Below are 25,536 nucleotides of genomic sequence, written 5' to 3' on the forward strand. Positions count from 1 at the left end.
TCTGCCCTTCCCTTCCCTTCCCGGCGGGAGTGCTTTGTGAAGTACAACCTGTGTCAGGCTTAGTAGACAGTCTTTCGGGATGGGGATAAACAGGAGGGTGATACTGCCGGTTGCAGGAATCTCAACAATGTGGGGATTTATTTTGTCTCTTAGAGGCTTAAGGGTTGGTTCATACGGGCTTGCTTCTCGGTCCCCATCCTATTTTGCTTGCGCTTATCTCCCGGTTTATGAATTTTTCTCTGTTCTGCAAGCAACAAGTTTATTGATAGCTGTTCTTTTATTAGTTGTATGTGCTTGCTAAAAGGTCATATGTAGGAATCATCCTTAGAATATTGTACAGATAGACTGAGCCTTTTTCTCTAATGCAGGGGTGGGGAGGGGAACCTTTTTTCTGCCAAGGGCCATATGGATATTTATAATATCACTTGCGGGCCATAAAAAATTATCAACTTAAAAACGAGTGCTCCGCCAAGGGAGAATGATTCAGGCCAGCAAAATTAATGCAAATAATTGTTTTTCTATGTGAAGTCATGTGGAGAGAGCCTAATCTGGCACATACACACACACACACACACACACACACACACACACCTGTCCCGCCGCCCTAGGCAAATGCATAGGTCCAGGGCTTTTTTGTAGAAAAAGCCCAGCAGGAACTCAGTAGCATATTAGACCACATCCTCTAATACTAGCATATTAGGCCACACCATCTGGGATAATCAAGTGCAAACTGAACTGTGACAGTAACTTTTCCAGGCCCTGCAGCAATTCTGGCCAGCCAGCCAGGCCCCAGGGAGGCTGGGCCCTGTGATCCCTGCCTGGCCCTGGGAGGCTGCTGCACAGCGCAGCTGGGCCCCATGATCCTTGCTGGCCAGTCAGGCCCCAGGGTGGCTGCCACATGGCTCGGTTCGGTCCAGCAATCCCTGAGGGCCACAGCAAGTGACCTCGAGGGCCACATACAGCCCTTGGGACAGAGGTTCCCCACCCTTGCTGTAATGAGTATTAAGGCTGGCTTTTGAAATTAACAAGTGTGATGTGGTTGAGCTGTTTTGCAGGATCTTTACAATAGTAGCAGTGTATCATTAATGTTTTGATTTTTTTCATAGTTTGATGATCCATAAATCACAACACATTTTTATTGTTGTGTGAGAAGACTGGAAAGGTTCAGGTTCACAGTGTATGGGTGTTGTGCCAAACTTTGGCCATGGCTCACCTGAGGGAATTTGCCAATCAGGTAAGTGAGAAATGAGGGATTGGGGATTCCTGAATCACATTAGACAAAACTAGAAAGCATGAGCAAAATTGCAGTCTGAGTACCTTTCTCACTTTAGTTATCCTAAGTTGTTGTATTAGTCTGTTTCCCAATAACAAAATTAGATTTGCAAAGATGTGTTTACCTCCTCTTTAGAAGGATATGGAGAGAACATGTTGGAGGTAGTTTCCTGTATATTGAAATACAGTCATGACCAAAAGTGTGTGTACTATGTGCTTGTGTTAAAGAGCACAATTTGGTACTGGCCACAAAATTCTGTATCAGGGTGCGTATGTTTTTGGTTTGCCTTCTGTGTAATGTTCATGATTTCATGTATCCATTGAAGTAGGCCTAAGTCCCCAAAAGTCTGTGCTACAACACATTTGTTCGTCTTCAAGGTGCTACTGCTTTCATTTTGATTTTGGTGTCACTAACGTGGCTACCCCACCTAAATGTATTACTTTTATAATGTTTCTGATGCTTATGGCTTGTGTATCGTGACCTATATCATACTCAATAATCAATTCTTAGTTTCTGAAAAAGTACCTCTGGAAGAGAATGGGTGCTGCCTTTTAGAATCTCTTCTTACTTTTCCCTGTGAATAAACAGTACAATATACAGAATAAGCAACTGCATATAAATTTCGTGGCTTTGCAGAATTCAGCACGGAGTTTTCTCTATTAAAAAGGTTAAAGGTAATCCCCTGTGCAAACACCAGTCATTTCCAACTGCGGAGTGATGTTGCTCTCACAATGTTTTCATGGCAGACTTTTTACGGGGGTTGTTTGCCATTGCCTTCCCCAGTCATTTACACTTTACCCCCAGCGAGCTGGGTACTATACCCCCAGCGAGAGCCAGTTTGGTGTAGTGGTTAAGTATATGGACTCTTATCTGGGAGAACTGGGTTTGATTCCCCACTCCTCCACTTACAGCTGCTGGAATGGCCTTAGGTTAGCCATAGCTATAGCAGGAGTTGTCCTTGAAAGAGCAGCTGCTGTGAGAGCCCTCTCAGCCCCACCCACCTTACAGGGTGTCTGTTGTGGGGGGAGAAAATATAGGCGATTGTAAGCCGCTCTGAGTCTCTGATTCAGAGAGAAGGATGGGGTATAAATCTGCAGTCATCTTCTACTCATTTTACCGACCTCAGAAGAATGGAATGCTGAGTCAACCATGAGCTGGCTACCTGAACCCGGCTTCTGCCGGGATTGAACTCAGGTCGTGAGCAGAGCTTGGACTGCAGTACTGCTGTCCTTTTCGCTCAGTAAGGTGTGGCACAAAAGAAGTCTAAGACATCAGTTGTCTGCCCCAGTTACATTCCACAGTGGTGTCCTATATGTACTTGAGGCATGTGGACAAACATTGGTTTTATTTCAGTATGTGGTAGCTTGGGTGTGACTTTATTATGTTGGAATAGAACCCCGCATTAAAATAATAATTCTTACACTCTTGCTTTAGCCAACCTGACAGTAATTCCAGTTATAAATTCCTGAGAAGTAGGTACACTTGTTTATTTCTACAACCATCTTTACAGTAGTTACATTAAGCCATCTTTTCCTATTTCCAGTCTTTTCAGTTACAAAAATCAGGGTACAATGTAAGTAGTTGTGTTTCTCCAAGCTGCTATTAGAAAAATGTTTTATGCAGCATTGTACATTTGTATAGTTCTTAACCATTCTTCTGAGACCCACTTCACCGCACCCCCCAGACTTGGGACAGGGTTTATTTAGGCTTCTTTCATGCTTTGTATAGGAAGTTCTACTTTTATTTGTTCATACCTTCTGATTTACATTCCCCATTGAGTCAGCCAAGCTGAAGTGCTAGTTCTTCTCTTTAAAAATAAACAACGGTTTACTCTGTTACCTGGGCACCTGCTGTGCCATTTTAATTGAAGTACACAGTCAGAGTAACAACACTGTATCATCCAGAAAAGGTGGAGAAGTGGGTAATTATTCACAAAATAAAAGATGAGTTGGGTTCCTGCCAAACACTAAATGATACATGGAAGTTTTGTACACTGCTCTTGACTCAGGTCATTTATGTTCCCAAGGGTGGAGCTGACTAGTAAAATAAGGAATTTGCTTTCTTTTAAAATGTTTAAAACATGTTTTTTATTTTAAACATGTCCATGGAACTCTTTCTCCTTTTGCTACCTTACTATTCATGGAAGGGAGTGGAGGGGGGCGTATATTGTCAAGGAAGAAAGCCAGGTAATGCTTTGATAAAAGGCAGTTGGGCAATGTTCAGATGTATGAGATGGGGCCATTAAGAACATGCCCAAACTTAGTATTTTTGCAAGCTGTTGCTTCTGTCCTGAGGTGAGCAAACTAAATCTTGGGGGAGGGGTTGTGGCTGCAGTGGTAAAGAAAAAGAATAGATTGCATTTATATGCCACCCTTCGCTACCTGAAGGAGTCTGAGAGCAGCTTACAATCTTCTTTCCCTTCCCTTCCCCACAGATACCCTGTGAGAGCCAGTTTGGTGTAGTGGTTAAGTATGCAGACTCTTATCAGGGAGAACCAGATTTGATTCCCCACTCCTCCACTTACAGCTGCTGGAATGGCCTTGGGTTAGCCATAGCTATCATAGGAGTTGTCCTTGAAAGGGCAGCTGCTGTGAGAGCCCTCTCAGCCCCACCTACCTCATAGGGTGTCTGTTGTAGGGGGAGAAAATATAGAAGATTGATTGATTGATTGATTGATTAATTGTCAATTTATTCAGCCAATGACCAGCACAAATCAAAAGCAAAAACTATTCAATAAAACACTTAAAAATAAAAATTGATCTAAATATAACAGGAATATCTCTAAAATTTAACATTTAAAATCCATACGTAAGAACTTGAAATCTGGACCTATTATATAGCTTTAAAAATTAGAATCTATACCGAAAATTTTATGCCGAATTCTACAAACTGCTGAGAAAAATTTAGTACAGCTAATAGTGACCTGTGGATTTCACACCCATAAAATAACTGCATCAGAACAACCTAGGTAATTATTAAGCAGAGGGGAAATTACATTAGATCGAACTTCCTCATACAACAAAACAGTACATGTTCTATAGATTCCACCTCATCAGTGCCACATGGACAGGTTCTCTCCTTCATAGGAGTCTTTTTAAATCTCCCATCTATAACTGCAGATGGGAGGGCTCACCATCTTGCCAAAGTGAAAGCCCTCCGTTGACTAGGTACCTCCAAAATGGAGAGGTAGGGTGCTGGGGCAACCACATATTTTAGCCTCTCTAGAGATTGTAAGCCGCTCTGAGTCTCTGATTCAGAGAGAAGGGCAGGGTGTAAATCTGCAGTCTTCTTCTTCTTAGGTGAGCAGAACAGCTCTGCGAGTTGTGACTGACCCAAGGTCACTCCAGGAGTTGCATGTAAAGGAATGGGGAATCAAACCTGTTCTCCCAGATAAGAATCCACCTAAAGGATTTCAAGTAACTGGGAGAGGCCTTTTCCTGCCCAAGATCCTGGAAAGCTGATATCAGAGCTAATAATACTGAGCTGACTGATCTTTGTATTATGTCCCTCTTTGTATCCCTTTGTATCATTCACTCCACTTCCCCTAACAACAACAGCACTGTAACATGGGGTTATTTAGAACTTTGTGAGGGGCCCACGGTCACCTTTTGAGTTTCCATGGCAGAGCAGAGATTTGAATCCAATTGTCCGAAATCCTAATCTGGCACTCTGTTACACCATTCTGGTTATTAAGCTGGATACACCAGTGACTTAATAAGAGACCCAAATGCTTTGTATAACCTCTTTATGTCAGCTCATAAACAAAATAGACTTTTTCCTTTCATTGTGAGGGGCTGTGACTCAGTGGAAAAGTCTCTGCTTGTCATGCAGAAAGTCCTGAGTTCAATCCCTGGCATTTCCAGTTGAAAGGACTATGCAGTAGGTGATGTGAAAGACCTTTCCCTGAGACTTTGGAGAGTCACTGCCAGTTAGACTAGGCAATACTGATCTTGATGGACCAATAGTCTGATTCAGTATAAGGCAGCTTCATGTACTTGACTTGTATTTATGTGGTATGGCATATAAGGGTGGGGTGGAGAGTTGCAAGTTTGTACTAAGCCCAAAGAAATCATGCTTGGTCCCTGCTTGGTATAAAAAGTTTCCTGTATGTTTCAGCAGTTGTTTGGCCAGACTATGTTATGCTGTAGCGCTCTTTCGATGTCTTTCTCCAGAATGGATGTTGCTTAACTTGTTTCCCTGGGTTCTCCTGAGCTTCTGTGCTCATCTCTTTTCCGCCGTCTCTTCCTGTAAAATGCAGTCTGAGGCCTGCAGTTGTGGGAACTTGTGGTTTCATTTTTTCCCTTTTGTGTCCCGTCCAAATGTGTCTTAATGACATCTTATCAGTTTAATTATTAAAGATAAGAGGCAATGGAGCCATGTGATCATGTTGAAATGCAGCAACTTTTGCCTCTGATTTAAAATCTCAGGAATTAAAGCAGGTGTGTTCTTTGCTCATGAAATATTTGTAGGCGAACCTATAACGTCTCAAAACAGCATATATACCTCTGGTGTGGGGAAGTGGTAAGCAGGGATGTGTACAATTTGTTTTTCATCTCGAATCACTGGTTGCAACTGCAAGCAGGGCCTTCTTGGTGTACAACTCATTTTAACCCCTAAGCCACCCATTCTAGATATGGGCAGTTATGTTCTTAAATAGTAGACTTGTTTTTCCAGTTAAAGGACCACCTAATTTCTGCTCCTGAACTCTAAATCTGTATTGAACTCCTGAAATTTTGATTCTGTTTGTAAGCCTGCTGTGTTTGGCTTTTGAGACTGCAGGAACTCTATAGGGTTTTCTGGGTATATGTTGTGTCACTGTGCCATGTTGGCACAGGAGGCATTCTGGCTTGTGTGAAGAGTCCTACAAGATCTCTGCTGCTGCTTTGGTATCTGCTGAGTGGAATATGCCAGGTTTTGATAAACCATAAGTATGTTTTGGTATTCTGATACTAGTGGCATCACACATTTACCACTATATAATGTGCTTTACATAGTATATTGAAAGACTGGAATTTAGAGGCTATATGAAGATGTAAAATCATCTTTCACTATTGGTAACAATGCCAATGGATCCTTGCTGTACAAACAGAAGTCATTTGAGTGCTTCTCTGAATAAGAGTTCAGCCTCATTCCGTGTTGGTGCTGAGATGCAAAACTCAAGGGGTACAAAAAGCTATGCATACTTACCAGGGAGCAAATCCATTGAACTCAGAAGGACTTGTTTCTGATGACACATACTGAAGAATGTGCTGTTGGGTGACAATTGATCTCCATATCATTGGGTAGGGTGGTTTTAGCAGGATTTAAAAGTAGGATAGCCTACAGTGGGAAAAGTGCTATTCAGCTATTTAAAGTGTGTGTGGTTCTCCCCCCCCCTCAATTTCTTTCTGTCTCAGCACTCTCGGGTTGATCCAGAGGAACTGTTCACCAAGCTGGAGAGAATTGGTAAAGGCTCCTTTGGTGAGGTGTACAAAGGAATTGATAACCGTACTAAGGAGGTGGTAGCTATCAAGATAATTGACCTGGAGGAAGCAGAGGATGAGATTGAAGACATCCAGCAGGAGATAACTGTGCTCAGCCAGTGTGACAGTCCCTACATTACCCGTTACTATGGTTCCTACTTGAAGGTAACTGAAGCTACGAGAGGCAACCTGGACTGCAATGCTTATGGTGCAAGTTATTAATGATTAAATGGTGTAGCAGTTTATGCATTTAAGTAAATGTGTTCAGTGATTGGCTAGGGTGGTGGTGAATTTTTGCTTGTTGACTGCAAGAAAACTTGTTCTGGGGGAAAAGGAATAGAACCCAAACTGTACAATATCACTCAGTACTGTGAATGCAGAACACTTTAGAGACAAGTCTTCAGTTACTCCAGAAAAGTCCTGCTGGATCTTCTTCAGTTCTCAATAAGTCTTAGTGCTAGAACTTTGGAATGATGAAGAAAAAAGGACCTGTGCAAGGCAAGAGAGAGTGTTATATTCCTTCTTTGTGCTTTTAGAATTGTTAAATAAAAATGCTTCTGATCTATGTAGAAAATGTTAACCTATCAGGAATGCAGAAATTCTAATCTAAGAGACTAATAAGACCAAAGAGAAAAATCAGCAAATACGTATGAGAAGAGCATACTTAGAATCATCGAATTGGAAGGGACCTCCAGGGTCATCTGGTCCAACCATCTTCACAATGCAGGAAATTCACAAATACCTCCCTCCCCACACATACCCAGTGACCAGTGTTCCTTCTAAGCTGAGTTAGTGTGAGCTAGCTCTCAACTTTAATGCCAGTAGCTCACTAATTTATGCAGTAGCTCACAACTTTAATGCTAGTAGCTCACAGGGTAGAACTTTTGCTCACAAGACTCCATAGATTAGAGGGAACATTGCCAGTGACACCTGCTCCACACTGAGAAGATGGCAAAAAAAAAAACCCTCCAGGATCTCTGGTAAAACTGATTCTCCCAGTTACTAATTATAGGCCTAGTTTTCTCCAGTTTATAGTCTCCCATTTGTGTTAAACTGTAGCTTAAAACTGTAGTCCTTTCTTCTGAGACTTGCTTATTTCAGAGCCACTCAAGCATCAGTCCCATCTGAAGGTGCATGAGTGTGGAGAATGAATAAAGGAGCTTTGTTTTCATGGCATATGTTTTCTCTTCATTTCCGAAAAAGGGAATTGCTATTAGAAAGTGTCATTGTGAGTCACTTGAATCTCACTGAAAGCATATGCTTTCAAAGCAGTGCATTGTAAGTCACATCTCACATGCCTGAGTCAGGCTAACTATCTCAGACCCCCCCCCCCCCCGAAAAGGCCAGTAATGGTGTCGCATATATTCTGCTGCAGTATTAAATCTTCTGTGTCTTTAAGGTTATCCTCATCCAACCTTCCTTGCTTCTTGCTACCCATATTAAATCACTTGGAGGTGGCTGGCTCTTGAGTACAGGGTTTTCTGAAAGGGTTTGCAAGGGCCAAAGTATCCATGTCATCTGCTGTTGAAAGACAAAGAATTCAGGCTACATGGTTGTGCAGAATCACATGGTGCAGCTCTTGCTGGATTACTTCAGAATGTAAATGGGGAATTGCATTTGAATTGTCTTCCACATGGAGAAAATAATAGCAGTGTAATGGAGAAAGTTAGAACCTTTATCCATAAGGTGTCCATGTTCTGTAGGTAGGGAATTTTAAATGGAGGACAGCTCGATTCAAGTCCATAGTAGCTTAGAGACCAACAAAATTTTCAGAGTATGAGGGGTTGAGAGTCAAAGCTCCCTTCATCAGATATCTTGTTAGCCTCTAGGGTGCTACTGGAGTCGAATTGAACTACTTCAGACCAACATGGCTACCCTCTGAAACTATCTTTATATGGAGGAACATCCAAACAGATTTTCTCCACTGGCAGTCAGAGAGCTGCACCAGGTTGTTTTGTTCATGTAGCCCAGCTCTAAGAAGCAATACAGAGTATCATCAGAAATTTGGCTCATGCTGCTGCTGTTTCCCTTCTCCCATGTGGTTAGGAGATGATACAGTGCTAATGTTGCCCAGTTGTATGCAGAATCAGTTTAATCTTGGAATGACTCTCATTGCACTCAGACATCTCTCTGTCTAATTTGTAGGGCACCAAGCTGTGGATAATCATGGAGTACTTAGGGGGTGGCTCAGCACTGGATCTTGTAAGTACCTTTTTATTCAGCCATGGAACCTTCAGTTTACATGAATTCAGTGTTGGTTCCCAGTGAAGATCTCAAGTCCTCATACAGAATTACCATGCCCTCTTGACTTCCCAACAAGAGCCCCGTGGCACAGAGTGGTAAAGCTGCAGTACTGCATTCCTAAGCTCTGCTCACAACCTGAGTTCGATCCCCCGTGGAAGCTGGGTTTTCAGGTAGCCGGCTCGAGGTTGACTCAGCCTTTCATCCTTCCGAGGTCGGTAAAATGAGTACCCAGCTCGCTGGGGGAAAGTGTAGATGATTGGGGAAGGCAATGGCAAATCACCCTGTAAAAAGTCTGCCATGAAAATGTGAAAGCAATGTCACCCCAGAGTCGGAAACAACTGGTGCTTGCACAGGGGACCTTTCCTTTCCTTTTCCTTGACCTTCCATATCTTTCAAGAATTCGTGTGAGCAAGTGGCTTGTTGTGAGAGTGAATATATCTGAGTATAATCAGTAACTGGAGCTTGGGGGGCTCCGATACTCCGTTTTTTGTGTGTATGCAATACCTCTATGCCTGGTTCCTGTTGCATTCTTTCAGCCTCCCAGTTATTGACTGATCCAGACACCATGTTAAAACTTTTAGTTATGTATGGGCTGGTGGTGATGGAAAAAACCTAGATGTGCATCCCTATGCAGTTACTCCAGCCTAAGCCTATTGACTTTGCGGCACACAAACTTGATGTAACTCTGCCAATACCTGCTAGACGTCTTTTCCTGCCTACTCCCCCTTTTTTCCTTTTTGCAGCTTAAGCCTGGCCCCTTGGAGGAGACCTACATTGCCACTATCCTACGAGAGATTCTAAAGGGTTTAGACTACCTTCACTCTGAGAGGAAAATCCACCGAGACATCAAAGGTCAAAATACAACCTTGACAGGAGTTCTTTTTTCAGACCAATGAAACTATGGTTGCTGTTTGCTTATAGAAAAGAAATCTAGCCCATAAATCTTTATTCTGTGGTTATGCATTAACTAAAAAAGTGAGATACTGGCACAGATCTTTGCATCTAACAGAGTACTTTGAAGGCTGTTAGCTCTTTTTTTAAAAAAACCCTAAGCTTCATAGTTTTGAAGAAAAGCTTTAAAAAGAGCAGTGTCTTCTATGTGGGTGTAGTCTCAAGGATGTTTGGCTTCCACTTGTCAGATCTTAAGATTTTTATCATTTTGCAGGAATTCCAGACTCTGCTCGCCTATTTCTCTGTCTGCTTCCATTGTGAAATTGTAGGGTGTTGGAACTTTTGCTGACAGCTCACAGCTGTTGAATAGCCACAAAAGTACTTGTCAAAATTCTTGATCCTCTTATGCTAGTGTAGTTCTGCTGAAGCTAGTTATTTAATCATCATAAGAGACTGTTCTTGGCAGAGAAATGCTACCATGTTAAAGGCAATTGATGCAGAATGTTTATGTACATGATCTTGTACTCTGCATTCAATTTAGTTCTTCCGGTGAGAGATCTTATTTAAAAATTTCTTCACAGCAAGGTTGCTGTCCTCAATACTTGCAGTAAAAAAAAAAAAGCAATAAAGCCAGAGGGCAGATTGAAAGTGGAGCCATAAGGTAAGGTTAAGGAAGGCTTAGTAGTTCAGACAGGGCAAGAACATAACCCTGTTGCCCTACTTGTGGGGTCATAAGGGATTGGAATGGGAAGCAAAATAGAAGTTTGAGCCAGCTTTCAGACTGCATTTTGCCTTCATTTATGTAATTACTTAAAGCACTGTTCTTGACTTCCCTCCGCCAAGATGGGGATTAAAACAGAACTGTTTACCAGGGCTTTGGAAAAGTATCACTATTTTATTTTGGGCGAGATCATTGTGCCTTCCCTTCTGATTCAGGTGCCCTTGTTTGTACAAACAGCTGCCAATGTGCTGCTTTCAGAGCAAGGGGATGTGAAACTAGCTGACTTTGGTGTAGCTGGCCAGCTGACAGACACTCAGATCAAGAGAAACACCTTTGTCGGGACCCCGTTTTGGATGGCACCTGAAGTCATCAAGCAGTCGGCCTATGACTTCAAGGTGAGTGGAGCAGAAGGAAGCTGACTCACCTGCCAATTCATCAATCAGGATTTGCATCATGTTATATCACATAAGAGACTGCCTTAGAATGAACGAATGAGCAAACAATTTTATGTTTTTGTCACTGTGGCTTTTCCCATCCAGGAATAACCCCCAACATTGTAGATTGTGCAACACAGAAAATTACCTAGAGCATGAGAATTTATTCTCCAGCTACTTTGTTCTGCCTGCACCAGCAGGTTGGTGAGGTTGAAGAGCATTCTTTTCCCATGGCAGTCATATTTTACATTGATACGGGGCATTTGAATAAAGAACTGATTAATAATGAAATCTCTGAGGCAAGCTTGGCTGTTCTGGATAGACCTTCCAGTTTTTAAATAGCTAATTCTTCTGAATTCTCACAGAATGTGTTTGCTGATAACTTTTATATTGACTTTCCTAATCCTCCTTTGTTCCTTGTGATTCTTACCTATGATGTGCTTGTGCATTGTGAAAGCATAGTAGTGACTTGCATGTTAAATTTGTTCACCACCCAAGTGGCAGAACAGGGAAGGCATCAATGTACTGTTAGGACTCTGTTTCGACTGGATGTGATGTGGGAGGAGGTGACAGCCATATCTTGCTTGGGATGACAAAAATAGCTTGAACAAGCCCTGCTCACCTGCTTATCTTACAAAGCTTTTCATCTGTTTATGAACACACATTGCCATTTTGCTTGCTAGTAGTCTTCCACACAGGAAGATATGCCACCTTTTCCACAGATGGAAGTGGAAATAAGGTTCCTTTGGACTTGAATGTGTTTCTCTGACCAGAGTTGGGAAAAGCAGAGCAGGAAAAGGCTCTGCTATGCTAACTTTTGTCTCATGACAGAATGTAAAGCTATAGAGTACAGCAATCAAATTTGTCTCCTGACCAGTTGGCTGTGTTAGATCACTGATTTGCTGCATCATTTTGCCTGTGTAATGAATGGCTCTTGCTGACTACTGATAGATGACTAGAAACAATGGCCTATAAGCAGATTCTGTTCTGCCTTTATGGAGAGCCTCATTGGGCAGCAAGCCATTTCAATGTCAGGAGGCAGCACCAGGGATTCTCATGAGGTTGGCCTCTATAGTGCAAAAGCAGATGGGAATTGAAAATGCTAACTTTAATGCTCCTTCCAGACAGTTTCTGGGTAACTGTTCCAAGTAAACCTTTACTTGGAACCTCACGTATGAGATTGGAATTACATTCTAGATGGAAAGGCAAAGACCATTGGCTGGAATGATAAAAAGGAAGCAAGTATAGACAGTTCTGATTGCCTTGCTTCCTAGCAGGAATACAGGGACCAGATATCAGTTTTAATACAGAGTGCTATTTCAATTGTGTCATAATTGTGTTTTTCTCATATGCACAGAAGCGGGATTTCAGACAGATCAGTGAATAGGTTTCTAGATAAATAGGCTACATTAAAATTAGTGAACATCCAAACATCAAAGCATTAAGATGTCATTTAAAAATCTAGAGTTGATCTTGATATGCCATTTTCAAGTAGAGCATTCTGAGTTCTGTCTGCCCCCGGCCCACTTTTCTTCCAGGCAGACATTTGGTCCCTTGGAATTACTGCTATTGAACTGGCAAAGGGAGAGCCTCCGAATTCTGATCTGCATCCTATGCGAGTTCTTTTCCTGATCCCCAAAAACAACCCTCCAACGTTGGAGGGTCATCATAGTAAGCCCTTTAAGGAATTTGTGGAAGCCTGCCTTAATAAAGACCCTCGGTTTGTAAGTACTGTTCCTGCTGCTCCTTGTAAATACAACCTGAGTATTGGTCTGCTGACTGCAGGGAAACAGCAGTGTTTTTCTTGAGATGAACCAGCAGGAAAGGGTGGGACAGTGCAGAACAGTATTCAAAAGAAGAGATAATGACGTGGTTGCTTTGGAAAGCCACTGTGGTGGCTGTTTTCCTTTTTTGTTTGGCTTCTGCTAACTTAATCTTGACAAGATGGGAGAGCTACTGATGAATGGAAGGCCTGACCGAGGATTTAAGTTGCCACCCATTCTGGATGGGGTTGCACTCCTCTTGAAGAAACATGTCCATAGACTGCGAGTTCTCTTGGACTCAGTCCTACTGCTGGATAAGTGGGTGAGATCTGTGGCTAAGAGCCCCTTTAACCAGCTTTGACAGGTTAGCTAGCTGCAGCCTTTCCTAAGCAGACAAAAATTTCGCTACTCTAGTGTAAGCCTTACATGGGATTGCCCCTTGAAAAGTGTTTGGAAATTTCAGTTTGTGTAGAATGCTACAGCCAGGATATTGACTGCAGTGGGATGTACTTGGCCTATTTGCACGTGCTCCCAGTCTGTTTCTAGGTACAATGTAAAGTGTTGGTGATGGCCTTTAAAAGCCTGGAATGGTTCTGGAGAGCATAGCTGAAGGACCACTTAATCCTTTATGAATTTACCAAACCATTGCAGCAGGGGGGGGGGTTGTAGAAAAAGCCCAGCAGGAACTCATTTGCATATTAGCCACACTCCCTGATGCCAAGCCAGCCAGAACTATGTTCCTGTGCATTCCTGCTCAAAAAAAGCCCTTCATTGCAGTTATCTCCCAACAGGCCCGGCACTAGGGTTTTTCCCACCCGAGGCAGAACCCTGAGCCGGTGCCCCTCCCAGTGTCCATTCGCGTGCGCAGTGTGCCGCAATGGCACGCAGCATGTTCCCTGCCCAGCAGCCCTGTTCCCCCTCCCCCCGACTGTGATGTGCCTCAACCCTTCCGTGGCTGCAACGGGGTGTACATCTTCTAAGAACACGCTGGAGGACACTTTCCCCCCTCCTTTCCGGAACTGGAAGGGAGGGGGAGCCAAGCCTCCTCCAGCGCATTCTTAGAAGGATGAGATGCAAGCTGTGTTGCAGCCGGTGGGGCAGAGATGTGGCGTGCTCTGATCACATGCGGGGTGGGGGGGAGGTGGAGCAGAAGGGACAGGAAGGAAGGGGAGGGGGGCAGAGACTGAGGCTGGGAACCCTAGAAAGAGCACTAGGCACCTTCCCCTGCCCAGTGTGCTCCAAGTTCGGAGCATGTTGGGCAGGGGAAGCCACATTCTTTCTCGGCTCTGAGAGATCAGGGGAGCTCCTCCGACTCCTCAAAGCCGAGAAAGGCTCAGGGATGGTGCGAGCAGGGATGGGGAGGCCGTTGCCCAGTTCGCCGACTCCCACGCGCCAGCTCTGTCTTCCAAGGCGCATCTTCTGAAGTTACATGGATAGCAACTTGGGAGAGAGCCTTCTTAGTTGTGGCACCAAAACTCTGGAGCTGTCTTCCCCGAATGACTATCGGTCCCCTTTTGTTGTCATCTTGTGCCAGCAGGTGAAGATTTTTTTTGTTTCACTTGGCATTCTCTCAATCCTTCTGCCCTATGTTATAATTGTTTCTAAGCTGTTAATTATATTTTAGCTCTGGTTTTAATGTTTTTAAGATGTGATTTTATTATGTATGTTTTAGTTTGTTAACTGCTTTGGTGGCCCTTTTGAAGGCAGAAAGGGGTGGAGTGTAAATTTTGTAAATAATAGCGTTCTCCCTTGTCATTGTACAGAGGCCCACTGCAAAAGAGTTACTAAAGCACAAATTCATCACACGTTATACCAAGAAAACATCTTTTCTCATGGAACTTATTGACCGCTACAAACGCTGGAAGTCTGAAGGACATGGCGAGGATTCCAGTTCTGATGACTCTGACATGTATGTATTTCTGTTGCTTTGGAAATGCTGCCGCTGCCCTTCCTCTTCTGTTCCCTGCCCTCAAATAACTTAACAGTAACTGAGAGGACAGTCTCTGCCTTAGAATAAAAGTTGCATCCTGATCAAGGGATCATTCAAATGTTTAAATTTGTATTTCAGTGGCATTGAGTTGGAGCCAAAGCACTATGAGTGAATGGCAAACTGCCGCTAGCAATAGAACAAAGTTTGAATCCAGGGGCACCTTTAAAGTGATGAAGTGTGCATGTACATGAAAGCTTATACCCAGAATTAAACTTTGTTGGTTTTAAAAGTGCCACTGGACCAAAACTTTGTTCTGTTGCCTCAGACCAAAATGGCTACCCACCTGAATCTATCTACTAGCAACATTATGCAAGCTCTCGAACCAACATTTGTACATTAGGACAAAAAAATCCCAACTTCAATTATAGGCTTAATGAAGTCTGAACTTGCTAAGACTGAAGGGGAAAAACATCTTGGGGTCATACTGGGGATAGTTCAATCAAAGTGTCAACCCAGTGTGCTGCAGTGGTGATAAAGGCAAACTCTATGTTAGGGGTTATTAGGAAAGGAATTGAGCATAAAATGGCAAACATTGTAATGCCGCTGTGTAGCTCTATGGTGCAGCCTCCTTTGGAATACTGTGTGCAGTTCTGGTTACTGTATCTCCAAAAGGATATTGCAGAGCTGGAAAATTACAGAAGGGGGCAACCAAGATGATTTAGGGTTGGAGCACATTTTCTATGAGGAAAGGCTGAAGAGTCTGTGACTGTTCAAGTTTAGAAAAGAAATAACTAAGGGGGGGACATGGTAGAGATTTGTAAAATGATGCATGGGGTGGAGAGAATTGACAATTTTTTCTCCTTCTCTCAAAATACTAGACTTGAGGGATCCAGTGAAGCTGATGGGCAGTAGGTTCAGGATGGACAAAAAGAAATACTACTTTACACAGAGAGTAATTAATATGTGGAATTCGCTACCAGGGGATATAGAGATGGCACAAGAATAAACAGCTTAAAAGGAGATTAGATAGACCTATCCTCCATGGATTTATCTATGGCTACTAGCCATGGTGACTGAGGGAAACCTCCACGTTCAGAGGCACTAATCCTCTGAATCCCAGAGTCAGGAGGCAATATCGGTGGAAGGCCTTGACCTCTATGCCCTGTCGTTGGCTGTCCAGAAGAACTGGTTTGCCACTGTGTGAGACAGGATGCTGGACTAGATGGACTATTAGTCTGATACAGCAGGGCTCTTTTCATGTTCTTAGGAATTTTAACAGAACTAATAATTGGTAGATTGCAAGCTGCTCCACCTGCCCCCAGGTCTACTCAGATTGGCAGTGGCTCTCCAGTGTAATATGCCCCTTTGGCTGTGGGTTCCCAGGTTGGAGTACTCACTAAGCACCAGTTCTAAGGTCTATTCAGGAGAGACATGCTGGCTCAAAGCATCAGCCCTTTATTTGCAAAGTCACACAACTCCAGCAAGGAACAGCTTCTAACTGGCCATATAAACACTGAAAAGTGAAACTGAGCTCCACTCCATTAAAATATATGGCAGCACAGACAAAGCTGCAAGGAAAACATGGAATGGATTTTCTGTTAAAATCTCTGTGCCCAGATAGATTACTCCCAGAGTAGTCTCTCTGGACACAGAGACCTTAAAGGAAAGTCCATTCTGCATTTTCTTTGTAGCTTTCCAAACCCAGAATGGCTTCCTGGTTCAGCCTGCAAAGAAAAGGAAGAATGAGCTGAGAACTTTGGCAGCCTCAGAGCTTCAAAGGGTGAGGACAGGAGTGGGGAGGGGGGATGAAAAGAGCCCCACAGGCCCGATTATAGCTCTTGGCAGGCTGGTTCGTTTGGACACCCCTGTCTTAGCTGGTGCTCTCAAATATTTGAGGACTTTAAAGAGGGATGAGTTCTCCTAGGAGGGATTTTAATTTAGCTGGAAACCCTAAATATGATAGATCTTTCATCTCCTTTAGCAACAGGAAATTCTCAAAAATATCCCATTCCCAGAAATTTGTGAAGCAACATGATCTGTTTGATGTATGGAGAAACTGACATCACAAAAAAAGGATTACACTTCTTATTCCCATGTTCATAGCAGTTTTTCTCAGATTTTTTTTCTTTACTTCAACCTCTCTGCTACCTAATATTCCACAAGCTGTAACTAGACAAACTGTGAACAGATTATGCACAAATTTCATGTTTGGAACAAGATGGGTTAGGACCAGACTGGAAATTAAATCATTAGGGTGTTACTTAATTAAGAAATATCTAAGACTTTTGCAACTGCCATACAGCAGTCCTTTGAAGAAAATTTTAACAGTACTGTGACCTTACTAATAATGTGAGATGCCTGTACAGAGATCATCAAAGGTAAGTGCATAAGCATAGCAGCACATGATAACAAGCAAAGGGGGAAGGAAGGAACCTAATTCCCAGAAAAATGAAAATACTAGAGGCAAAAATAGATCTTCAGGGAATAACAAAATAATTACGGTAAATACCACAAACTGCAAGAATTAACCTAGATTTATGAGAAACAGATAACACTCAGGAAGGCATTTTGAGGTAGACCTGATTGTTATCTGGCTCATTGAGAAGCAGAGATGGGAGTAAAAGTCCAGGGTTGACTGCTCCAAAAAGCTAAGTTCTGCATGCAGCTTTCTTTATCCAAGGCTGTTGGGGATGTGAGCATACTCTTTATTTTTAAATTATATCTAGTGATGGAGATGCAGATGAGAGAGATCAAGGACCTATATGGACTTTCCCACCAACTATTCGCCCCAGTTCATTGAACAAGCTGCACAAAGGAATGCAGCATCATGGATCCCAGAAGGTAAGTTTGCTGTCCCAATACATCTGAAGAGCAAGGAACCAAGGCAGAGGTGGGAGGCTGTACACTGAAATGATACCGTTCTTCAGATTGCCCTGATGTTACTGCAGTAGAGCATGGCTTGCTTTGGCAGATGGTGACTGAACTTATTGTACTTGGGTTTTCTGTTATCTTAGAGGTCTTCCATTGTTAGATAGTATCTTAGCCAAAGTTCTGATTCTGCTCTCATAACTACTGTCAGAAACTAGTATAATGTTATGCTTCTGGCATATAGGTTGCTACTCTTGCTAGTATTGTACATCTGTTTTAGTCTCTTTCCTGAACCAAAGGTGTAGCTATTAAGTTTGCAGCAGAAATAGGACATTTCTGAATGGCTGTTTCCCTGCTTTCTTAGCTTCCCCTTTTTCTGCACTGAGAATGTGGCCAAACATTGCTTTCCAAATCAGCATATTTTCATGAAAATAACAGGTCAAATGGACAGCACAAGGTAACTTTCATCCTCCTTTGTAGCCTCCTGAGCCCATCAAGCGGCAGCCAAGGTCTCAGTGCCTCTCTACTCTCGTTCGCCCTGTCTTTGGGGAGGTAAGGAGGGAAAGGGTTTATTGTCGTATAGTTAATATACGTGTAAGAGGTGAGAGATTTAGCTGAGTACTTGAGAAAATTGGATATGTTAGGAAGAACTGGTGGAAGGGGGTTGAAAAGTAGGTGAGAATGACACCATAATAAATAGTTTTAACCATGAAAGAGTTACAAATTAAAAAGAACTATGCAAATTGTAACAAATCTGAAAACCATGCAAATTATTTATTCATTATATGGATAAATAGTAAAGAATGGAACATTGGACAGGAGATTAGATTAGAACATTAGATACAGGAGGATGTCCTGGAATTTTTGAGTACTCCCCTACTCACAATTCCTGGTGGCAGTAAGTAGGCTGATCTCTCAGTCTTCAGCTTGGAGGGGAATAAGTAACCATCTTCAGTGTGGACACTTCTGTAGCAAACCACATCAACCTCACTGTGTACCTCTTGGCCAGGATTCCTGAGCTTCTAAGATGCTTTAGAGATGGCATATATCTGATTTCACAGAAAAACTGGTGAATTAACAGGTTGAAAAAAATGTTGCAGTATAAGAGGGACCAAGAAATAACATTGGTCAACATAGGAAAATACGATATCTGAGGAAGGGGGGAATTAAGAACATAAGAGTATAGGTGGGCACGTCCTTAAGAGGTGATTGCAGTATCCAACAAAGATAAATGACCCTTCTACAAATAATGATGTCCTTTATCTCAAGTAAAAGGAACTTTCACCAATACCTGAGGGAGAGAGCCAGGCTTTTGATTGAGGACAGTGACGGTTGGCACCCTTCTTTTTGCCCACCCCACTCCAGAAATTTCCTCCCCCCCCCACCCTGGTATTCTCCAGCGGTCTGGGAGAATGAACACCATTAGCAGGACACCATCAGGGTTTGGAACTTTTATTGTTTTTAAACCAACTATTGTCTTAATAATTTATGTATTATTTTATTTTATGCACGTTGTTCAGAGCCTGGCCTGGCTGGTATGGGGTTAATAATAATAATAGCTTATGGCATTATTTCACTTTTATCCTGCCCTTCGAGAGCCAGTTTGGTGTAGTGGTTAAGTGTGTGGACGCTTATCTTGGAGAACCAGGTTTGATTCCCCACTCCTCCACTTGCAGCTGCTGAGATGGCCTTGGGTCAGCCATAACTTTCATAGAAGCTGTTCTTGAAAGGGCAGCAGCTGTGAAAGCACTCTCAGCCCCACCTACCTCACAGGGTGTTTGTTGTGTGTGGGGGGGTGGGAAGGTAGAGGAGATTGTGACCACTCTGAGACTCAGATTCAGAGTATAGGGCGAGATATAAATCCAAATCTTCTTCTTCTTCTTCTTCTTCTTCTTCTTCCAAGGAGTCTAAAGTGGCATCCTTGATTCTTCTCTCCACAACAATCCTGGGAAAGTAGTGGACTGTAAGCAATGGGCCTAAAATTATCTGATAACCTTTAGAACTGGCTTTTTGTCCCTATACAATTTTTTCTTTTTTCTTTTTTTTTCCTATATAATTTTTTCAGTGGTCTAATGTTCCATTATTCCTTGGGATCCATTCTTGGATGCTACCAAGTAGTGCAACCATCTGGGAGGGAGTATCACCCGCCTGAAAGCAACACCCAAGTAGTGGCCTTAAAAGAGTTTGCTATGGGAGCATTAGTACCAAATGCTACCAAGGTAGTTGTTCTTTAAACTGACAACACTGTAATGCCTTTAGCTGCTCTTAACTCTTGTGGAGAACATGACATGATTGTGTCATCTCAATCCATTAACTGAATTTCACCTTTGAGGCCATCTTTCTCTTGGTAACTGGATGCAAGGCCCTGAACCCTTCTAAGGTCTGGCATGTGCCAATTCCAGTGGGAAGGTCTGGGGCAAATGGAAGCAATGGAAAACTGAATGTATCTTAGGCATAAAGGAAGGCTAAAGTTGACCCTTATCCTTGTGAAAAAAGACTTTTAGCAATAGCTCTGACATTTGCCTGGCAAATGTCACTTCTACTAAGAAGAGGACCTTTAATGAGAGGAACTGAAGTGATAATTCTGTCAGAGGTTCCAAAGCATCTTGTAGTATGCCTTGTAGGGCCATATGTAATGACCAAGAATGGAAGCAATGAACTAGTGAAGCCTAAGAAAGTGTCAGCTATTTCAGATAACTTTAATCAAGAGATGATTTGCCATTAGAAAATCTCTCGTGGAAGGAGGTGCTGAAGCCAGAACTGTGAGTTGTCTACAGAGTCTTTTAGAACTTAGCCCTATTGAACAGTCAGACTTCAGAAAATAAATAATCCAAGATATTGAATCTCTAGATTGAAAACCATAGTTACTAGGTCTGCGGACATCTCACTTATTGGAGAGGGGCATAGCCCTCTTTTTATTCTATGTATCAATAAGGATACCATTCATCTGGTCACCCCCTAAAAATTTCTCCTCCAGGCACAACTAAGTGACCCAGTTAGACGTGAACTATGCAACAGTGAACTAATCATTTAGTCAAAAATTCCTCCCTGTTGAGACAACAGAAGCCATTTCTCTAATGGAGAACTTTATTGAGCCCAGACTGCCATCCAGGAGGCAAATGGCCACATATTCCAGCCTGTCGAGCTACTGGCAGATGATTCTTCACATTGGGAAAGGTCTCCTGGGCCACAGGATGGCTCTCTTGCCTTAAGGGAAGTAGCTCCTGAGACACTGATCTAGAGTGCCATTGCCTCATACAACCTGCAGAGGGGTCACTGTTGCTTTTTATACCAGCGGCAGTTCTAGATGGAAAGACCTTACCATCTTTTGGAGGAACCAGTCTAGAATGTTTGCTACTAGAAGTTAAGAGACCCTGGGAGGAAAGGAATACAGCCATTGGTGTGGTTTGCATGAAACTGCTGTTTGATCAGGTTGATCCATTCTTCCTTAATTTCCATCAAGAAAAATCAGAAGGATCTGTGTACCCCAGTTTTTTAGGTCTAGAAATGTATATGGGGCTAAGAGAATCTTGGGATCCCCCTCATCCTCCTGACAGGGGTCCCTGGGTGCCTTGAAGGGGGCCATAATAATCCTTGGTACACTTGTATCAAAGCAGAGATTTCTCTTGAGATAAAACTTGTGTGAGGAGTGAGATAGTTATTGATACCGCTCCTTCCTCCTTGTCTGTTTCTGGATCTGACTCAATAGTGCGCATAACTGAGTGAAGTTGAACATGCCTGGTCATATAAAATAGGTGAAGAAAGAAAGGATGCAGTGGGGCCTGCCATTCTGTCTAACTGGCCGAAGTGGGGAGAGGAGAGGAGATAGATTGCCACCACTGCTTCAAGACTAGTTTTTCCTTTCTATTAATTTCATTAGCCTAAAGCAGTTTCCTTCAAGCCTGTAGTTCAGGCAGTAGTCTCCCTCCCACCCATCACTGTTGCATTCATTCCTGACTCTGTAGCACTGGCCCAGGCAGGCACCCTTTGCCTACTGGGGCCACCGTTGCACATGCCTGTTTCGGTAGCAAAATAGATCTGACCAGCTTCCTCACCTCAGTGATTCAGTTGAAACAATTTATGGCTTTTTTGCTTACTGCTGCTTTGGGGGAGCAACTGACTGTGATAGCATGCCTGGCTGTCTTGTTGTGCTTCCTGGGCAAGGTGCTTGCCACCTCTCTAGAGGATAGGGCCATAATGTAAGATGAGGAGGGAGAGCATCTTTTTTGAAAGATTCACGAAGGAATATGGTTAGGGGCAGCAAAGGAAGAGGTATATGAGGAAAAGAGGCTATGAGCCCTGGTGAGAAGGTAACTCTGAGCTTTCTTCCTAGCATGTGCTCACAGAGGAGGTAGGAAGACAAACTCAAGGTGTGTGAAAGATCAGCCTACTTTCTGTCTCCAAAGAATGTGGGTAGGAAAGTACACAAATGTTCCAGAATGTCCACTTCTCAAGTGAGAAATTAATTGCCCATCTTACAGTCATCAAGGTTTGTTGATGTTTCATAGCCTCAATGCCTATATAGCCACAGCACTTTTAATGTACCTCTGCTACCTGGTAATAGCTATTTAATAGTATGAAATAAGAGATTACTTTCTCCTTCAGTGTACAGACTTAATATATGACTCACAGTGCTTTTATGTGCAAGATCCATCTTAACATGAATACAGTATTGAAAAGCACAGAATCTTTGTTTTCCCACAGGAAAAGTTAAATCTTCTACTTGCAGGGATTTGCCTTCCTATAACCAGAAGTGGAAATCCCATGTCACTTGGCATGAGCTTGGTCTAATACAAAATAATCATCTTCTAAGGAAGAAATGCTTGAGCAAATTAAGCATTTGGTACCAAACAATACACATAAAATGCAAATATACTTAACCTCTAGGTGGTTCTAATGGTTTATGTGGCATCATGCCAGATACAGTTCTGTAAACTCTAGCAAAAATCCTTTCTTTCCAGTAGGGGAACTATAGATACCAATTTCTGTTCTTTTTCTATATTAGCATTAAGCTTTGCACTATCCTGTGTCTTGGTAAGTGGAAGGTAGCCTGAACCTAGGTCAACTAAATTGATCCCTGGATTATGAACAGTGCTTTGTAAGGACAGGTCAAAGCCACTTAATAAGCACTGCCCATAGAGGTAAAGGGGATCATCCACTGAACCAGACATGTTTTAGGTGGTAAATCTACTGCTTTTATGCATAAAAGCTTACACTCTCAACTTCGTGGGAAGGCAAGGAGGAAGTAGGAAATTCCCAGAACTGTTATTTTTAGCTTGAAAAATCCCACTGTCAAACATCAGATAGCTGAGAAGTATATTTAGAAAGAACAACAATGCTGAGGTATCCCTAGTCTACATGGTGCACTCTGTTTTTCATGTTATATGTAGGGTGGTCTGCAGTACAACTACAAAATTGGCAAAAACTTCTTTAGTTACCTCTCACAACATTTGTTTAGCATTTTTTTTCAATCTATGAAGAAGAAAACTCGGTGGCACACCAGGTGGAGGGGAGTCAGGCAGGAATAATTCTGCACTTGGAGTCAATGTACTTCAGTTGCATAATGGAGACCATCGCTCTTCCCTCACATTATCTGCTGTTCTGTTTTTGTTAATCTGACATTGTGGAATATCATGATAAAAACCCATATTGCTTGATTGGGGGTGCAGACGTCTTAGGGACATTTTGCACTGGGAAAGTAGCTACATTAGAAACAGGATAGATGACTAGTTATTGCAGGTGCAGCCAACAGTCAAGACAATTCAAAAGATAATTCTAGACCCACTTCCATGGAATCAAGTCCCACTGATTCCCGTGGGTCTTCTTTGAAGTAACTACATTTAGCATTGCAGCCTTGGATTCTGTTTGACTTGCTCATGTTGAGGTGCATGTTGTAGGTTAAAGTTTAACTCTTTTATAGCTCTGCTGTCAACTGCCTGTGAAAATGAGGCTGGTAGGAATTGGATGATTTTACTGCTTAATGAGACTTCCTGCTTTTCCAAATACTAACTGTAACTTCTTGGCAGCTCAAAGACAAGCACAAGCAGATTGGAGGCAATGTAGGAGCCATGGAAGAACTGGAGAATGCCTTTAGCTTAGCTGAAGAGTCTTGTCCAGGGATCTCTGACAAACTAATTGCACAAATGGTGGACCGTGTACAAAGGTAAAAGTGCCAAGGGCTGTTAGCTTGGCCAGATTTATTTTGGAGGTGCATAAGAAACAAAGTCTACATTGCTGTTTGCTAAACCTCCTTTGTTCTCCCTCCTGCCAGGTTCTCACACAGCAGGAACCTCCTGACTTCCACACGCTGATGAGCCTGTAATTTCCTGAAGGAGGGTGATGTTCTCCACTTTGTAAGAACTACATCTTGAATACACCACCATCTGCTGTTGGATGTTAACATTGTGCTATGGATTCTCAAACATTTCAGAGCCTACATCTGTGTATTTCGTGACCATCCAGACCGGGATTTTGCAACACACATTTATGACATGACTTCTTTGCAGAGCCCTCAAGCGGTAGTTTCTACAGTGTACTTTATGAAGGTTAATTATATCCGATTTCTCTCAGGTCAGACCTTGTTTAAAAGAAAAATCCTGACTGCTGGAAAAATGGAAATTCTTAGACATAAGGCATTCCAAAAGGGAGGTCTATGGCAGCTTGTGTTGCTGGCCAGAGACAAAGTTCATGGGCGCATTTATTGGCATTCATGTTGGTGCTGCTCAAGAGAAGTTTGCTCAAATTTCCTTTTCAACTAACAGAACAAGAAGATCTTTGCCTAGCAGTTCCTGAGTTGGGTGAAGGCTTCTGCCTCCTCCTGTTTGCTTGCCCCTTTGTGAGGTAGGTTACCCTGACTGCAACTGTACTTTACACTAGCACTTATTTCTGTGTCTACAACTTGGAGAAAATTTATTCCTGTTTGTAGCAAAGCCTCTTGCTGCACTGGAATATGAAAACTAGGTATCTTGGCTTCTCTCTCCCTGGCAGGGTGGACATTTTGCACTTGATAAAGGAGTGAAGTTCAATACTTAACTACTCCTGGGGCTTAGAAGAAGGATAGGGATCTACCAAAATTCTTTTAGATGTTATTCTGTGAAACCAGACAAGCGTTTCAGTTAAACTAAAGTATTTGGTGCCAACAGATGGGAAATAGCCCAACTGATATTTCCCAAATCTCTCCTTTGCTTCTTTCCTCGTGTTCACTCCTCTTGGGCTGTCCACAACATAAGGTGCCCAAGCTGTTAATGGTCATTATCGCTTGTTCTGGCTTAGGCAGTGTCTGGCCTGCCTTAAGCATTTGAACACACTCAAAATAGTTCTTCCTCTTTAGTATTAAGAGAGCAGTTTAAGAGCAGCAGCACAAGTTGGAAGTGGTTATTTTGCAATGTAGTTTTCTATCTGTAAGTCTGTTCAGTCATGGACTGCTATGGACGTTCTTCTGCTGAAAAAGGCATTGGCATTTTTCATCTGATAGCTGTGACTGGATGTAGGGTTGCACATTCTGTAAGCCCTTCCACATACTATTGGAGGAAAGTGAATGAAAGTGCTCTATTCTTGTTACTTGTACATCATACAAGAATCTGAAGCATCATAACTTGGCCTTGCTTTTGGGTAGTCAAGCAAAGAACATGGGAATGAATGTGAAGATGGAATTTGTACATAAGCACATCTGTTCATTTTTGTTGTCCAGGAATATTGCAAAACAGAAGGACTGTTGTAGATACACAGGCATGCGCCTGTGCAGCTGCTACTTTTTGCTATTCATAAATGGTACCTTGCATTAGTTCATGCGTATCACTGGCTAACCTCTCACTGTCTCCAATGGTCAGTGTCTTAGTTTTTCACATGAGCAGTGAGACAGGGATCCGCCACTTCCAATAAATTGTCAAGTAAAAGCTAGCTGTCCTCTTGTTGTACTGGAAGCACTGAACCAAGGTTCAAGCTTCTGCA

The 25,536-nt window shown here is 42.6% G+C and overlaps 1 protein-coding gene across 2 annotated transcripts; it reads left to right on the plus strand.

Annotated features, from left to right (window-relative positions):
- Positions 1-1,104: 1,104 nt before the first annotated feature.
- STK25 (serine/threonine kinase 25) lies at positions 1,105-25,481 on the plus strand. 2 transcript variants are annotated; one of them, XM_060242126.1, is made up of 11 exons: positions 1,105-1,234; positions 6,670-6,900; positions 8,881-8,937; positions 9,723-9,831; positions 10,829-10,986; positions 12,564-12,749; positions 14,552-14,697; positions 17,445-17,559; positions 18,067-18,138; positions 23,613-23,749; positions 23,858-25,481. In XM_060242126.1, the coding sequence occupies exons 1-11, from the start codon at positions 1,205-1,207 to the stop codon at positions 23,895-23,897; spliced, it is 1,281 nt and encodes a 426-aa protein (XP_060098109.1). In that variant the 5' UTR covers positions 1,105-1,204; the 3' UTR covers positions 23,898-25,481. The 2 variants fall into 2 exon arrangements, with proteins under 2 accessions (XP_060098109.1, XP_060098110.1); XM_060242127.1 differs by lacking the exon at positions 8,881-8,937.
- The last annotated feature ends 55 nt before the right edge of the window (positions 25,482-25,536 follow it).

Source organism: Heteronotia binoei, chromosome 6 (assembly GCF_032191835.1).
Source record: "Heteronotia binoei isolate CCM8104 ecotype False Entrance Well chromosome 6, APGP_CSIRO_Hbin_v1, whole genome shotgun sequence".
NCBI classification, from domain to species: domain Eukaryota; kingdom Metazoa; phylum Chordata; class Lepidosauria; order Squamata; family Gekkonidae; genus Heteronotia; species Heteronotia binoei.

Coding starts and splice junctions, on each gene's coding strand:
- STK25 (XM_060242126.1), top strand. CDS start 1,205: ATGGCTCACCTGAGGGAATTTGCCAATCAG. Junction 8,938..9,722: donor GTGGCTCAGCACTGGATCTT/GTAAGTACCTTT, acceptor TCCTTTTTGCAG/CTTAAGCCTGGCCCCTTGGA. Junction 14,698..17,444: donor AGTTCTGATGACTCTGACAT/GTATGTATTTCT, acceptor AATTATATCTAG/TGATGGAGATGCAGATGAGA.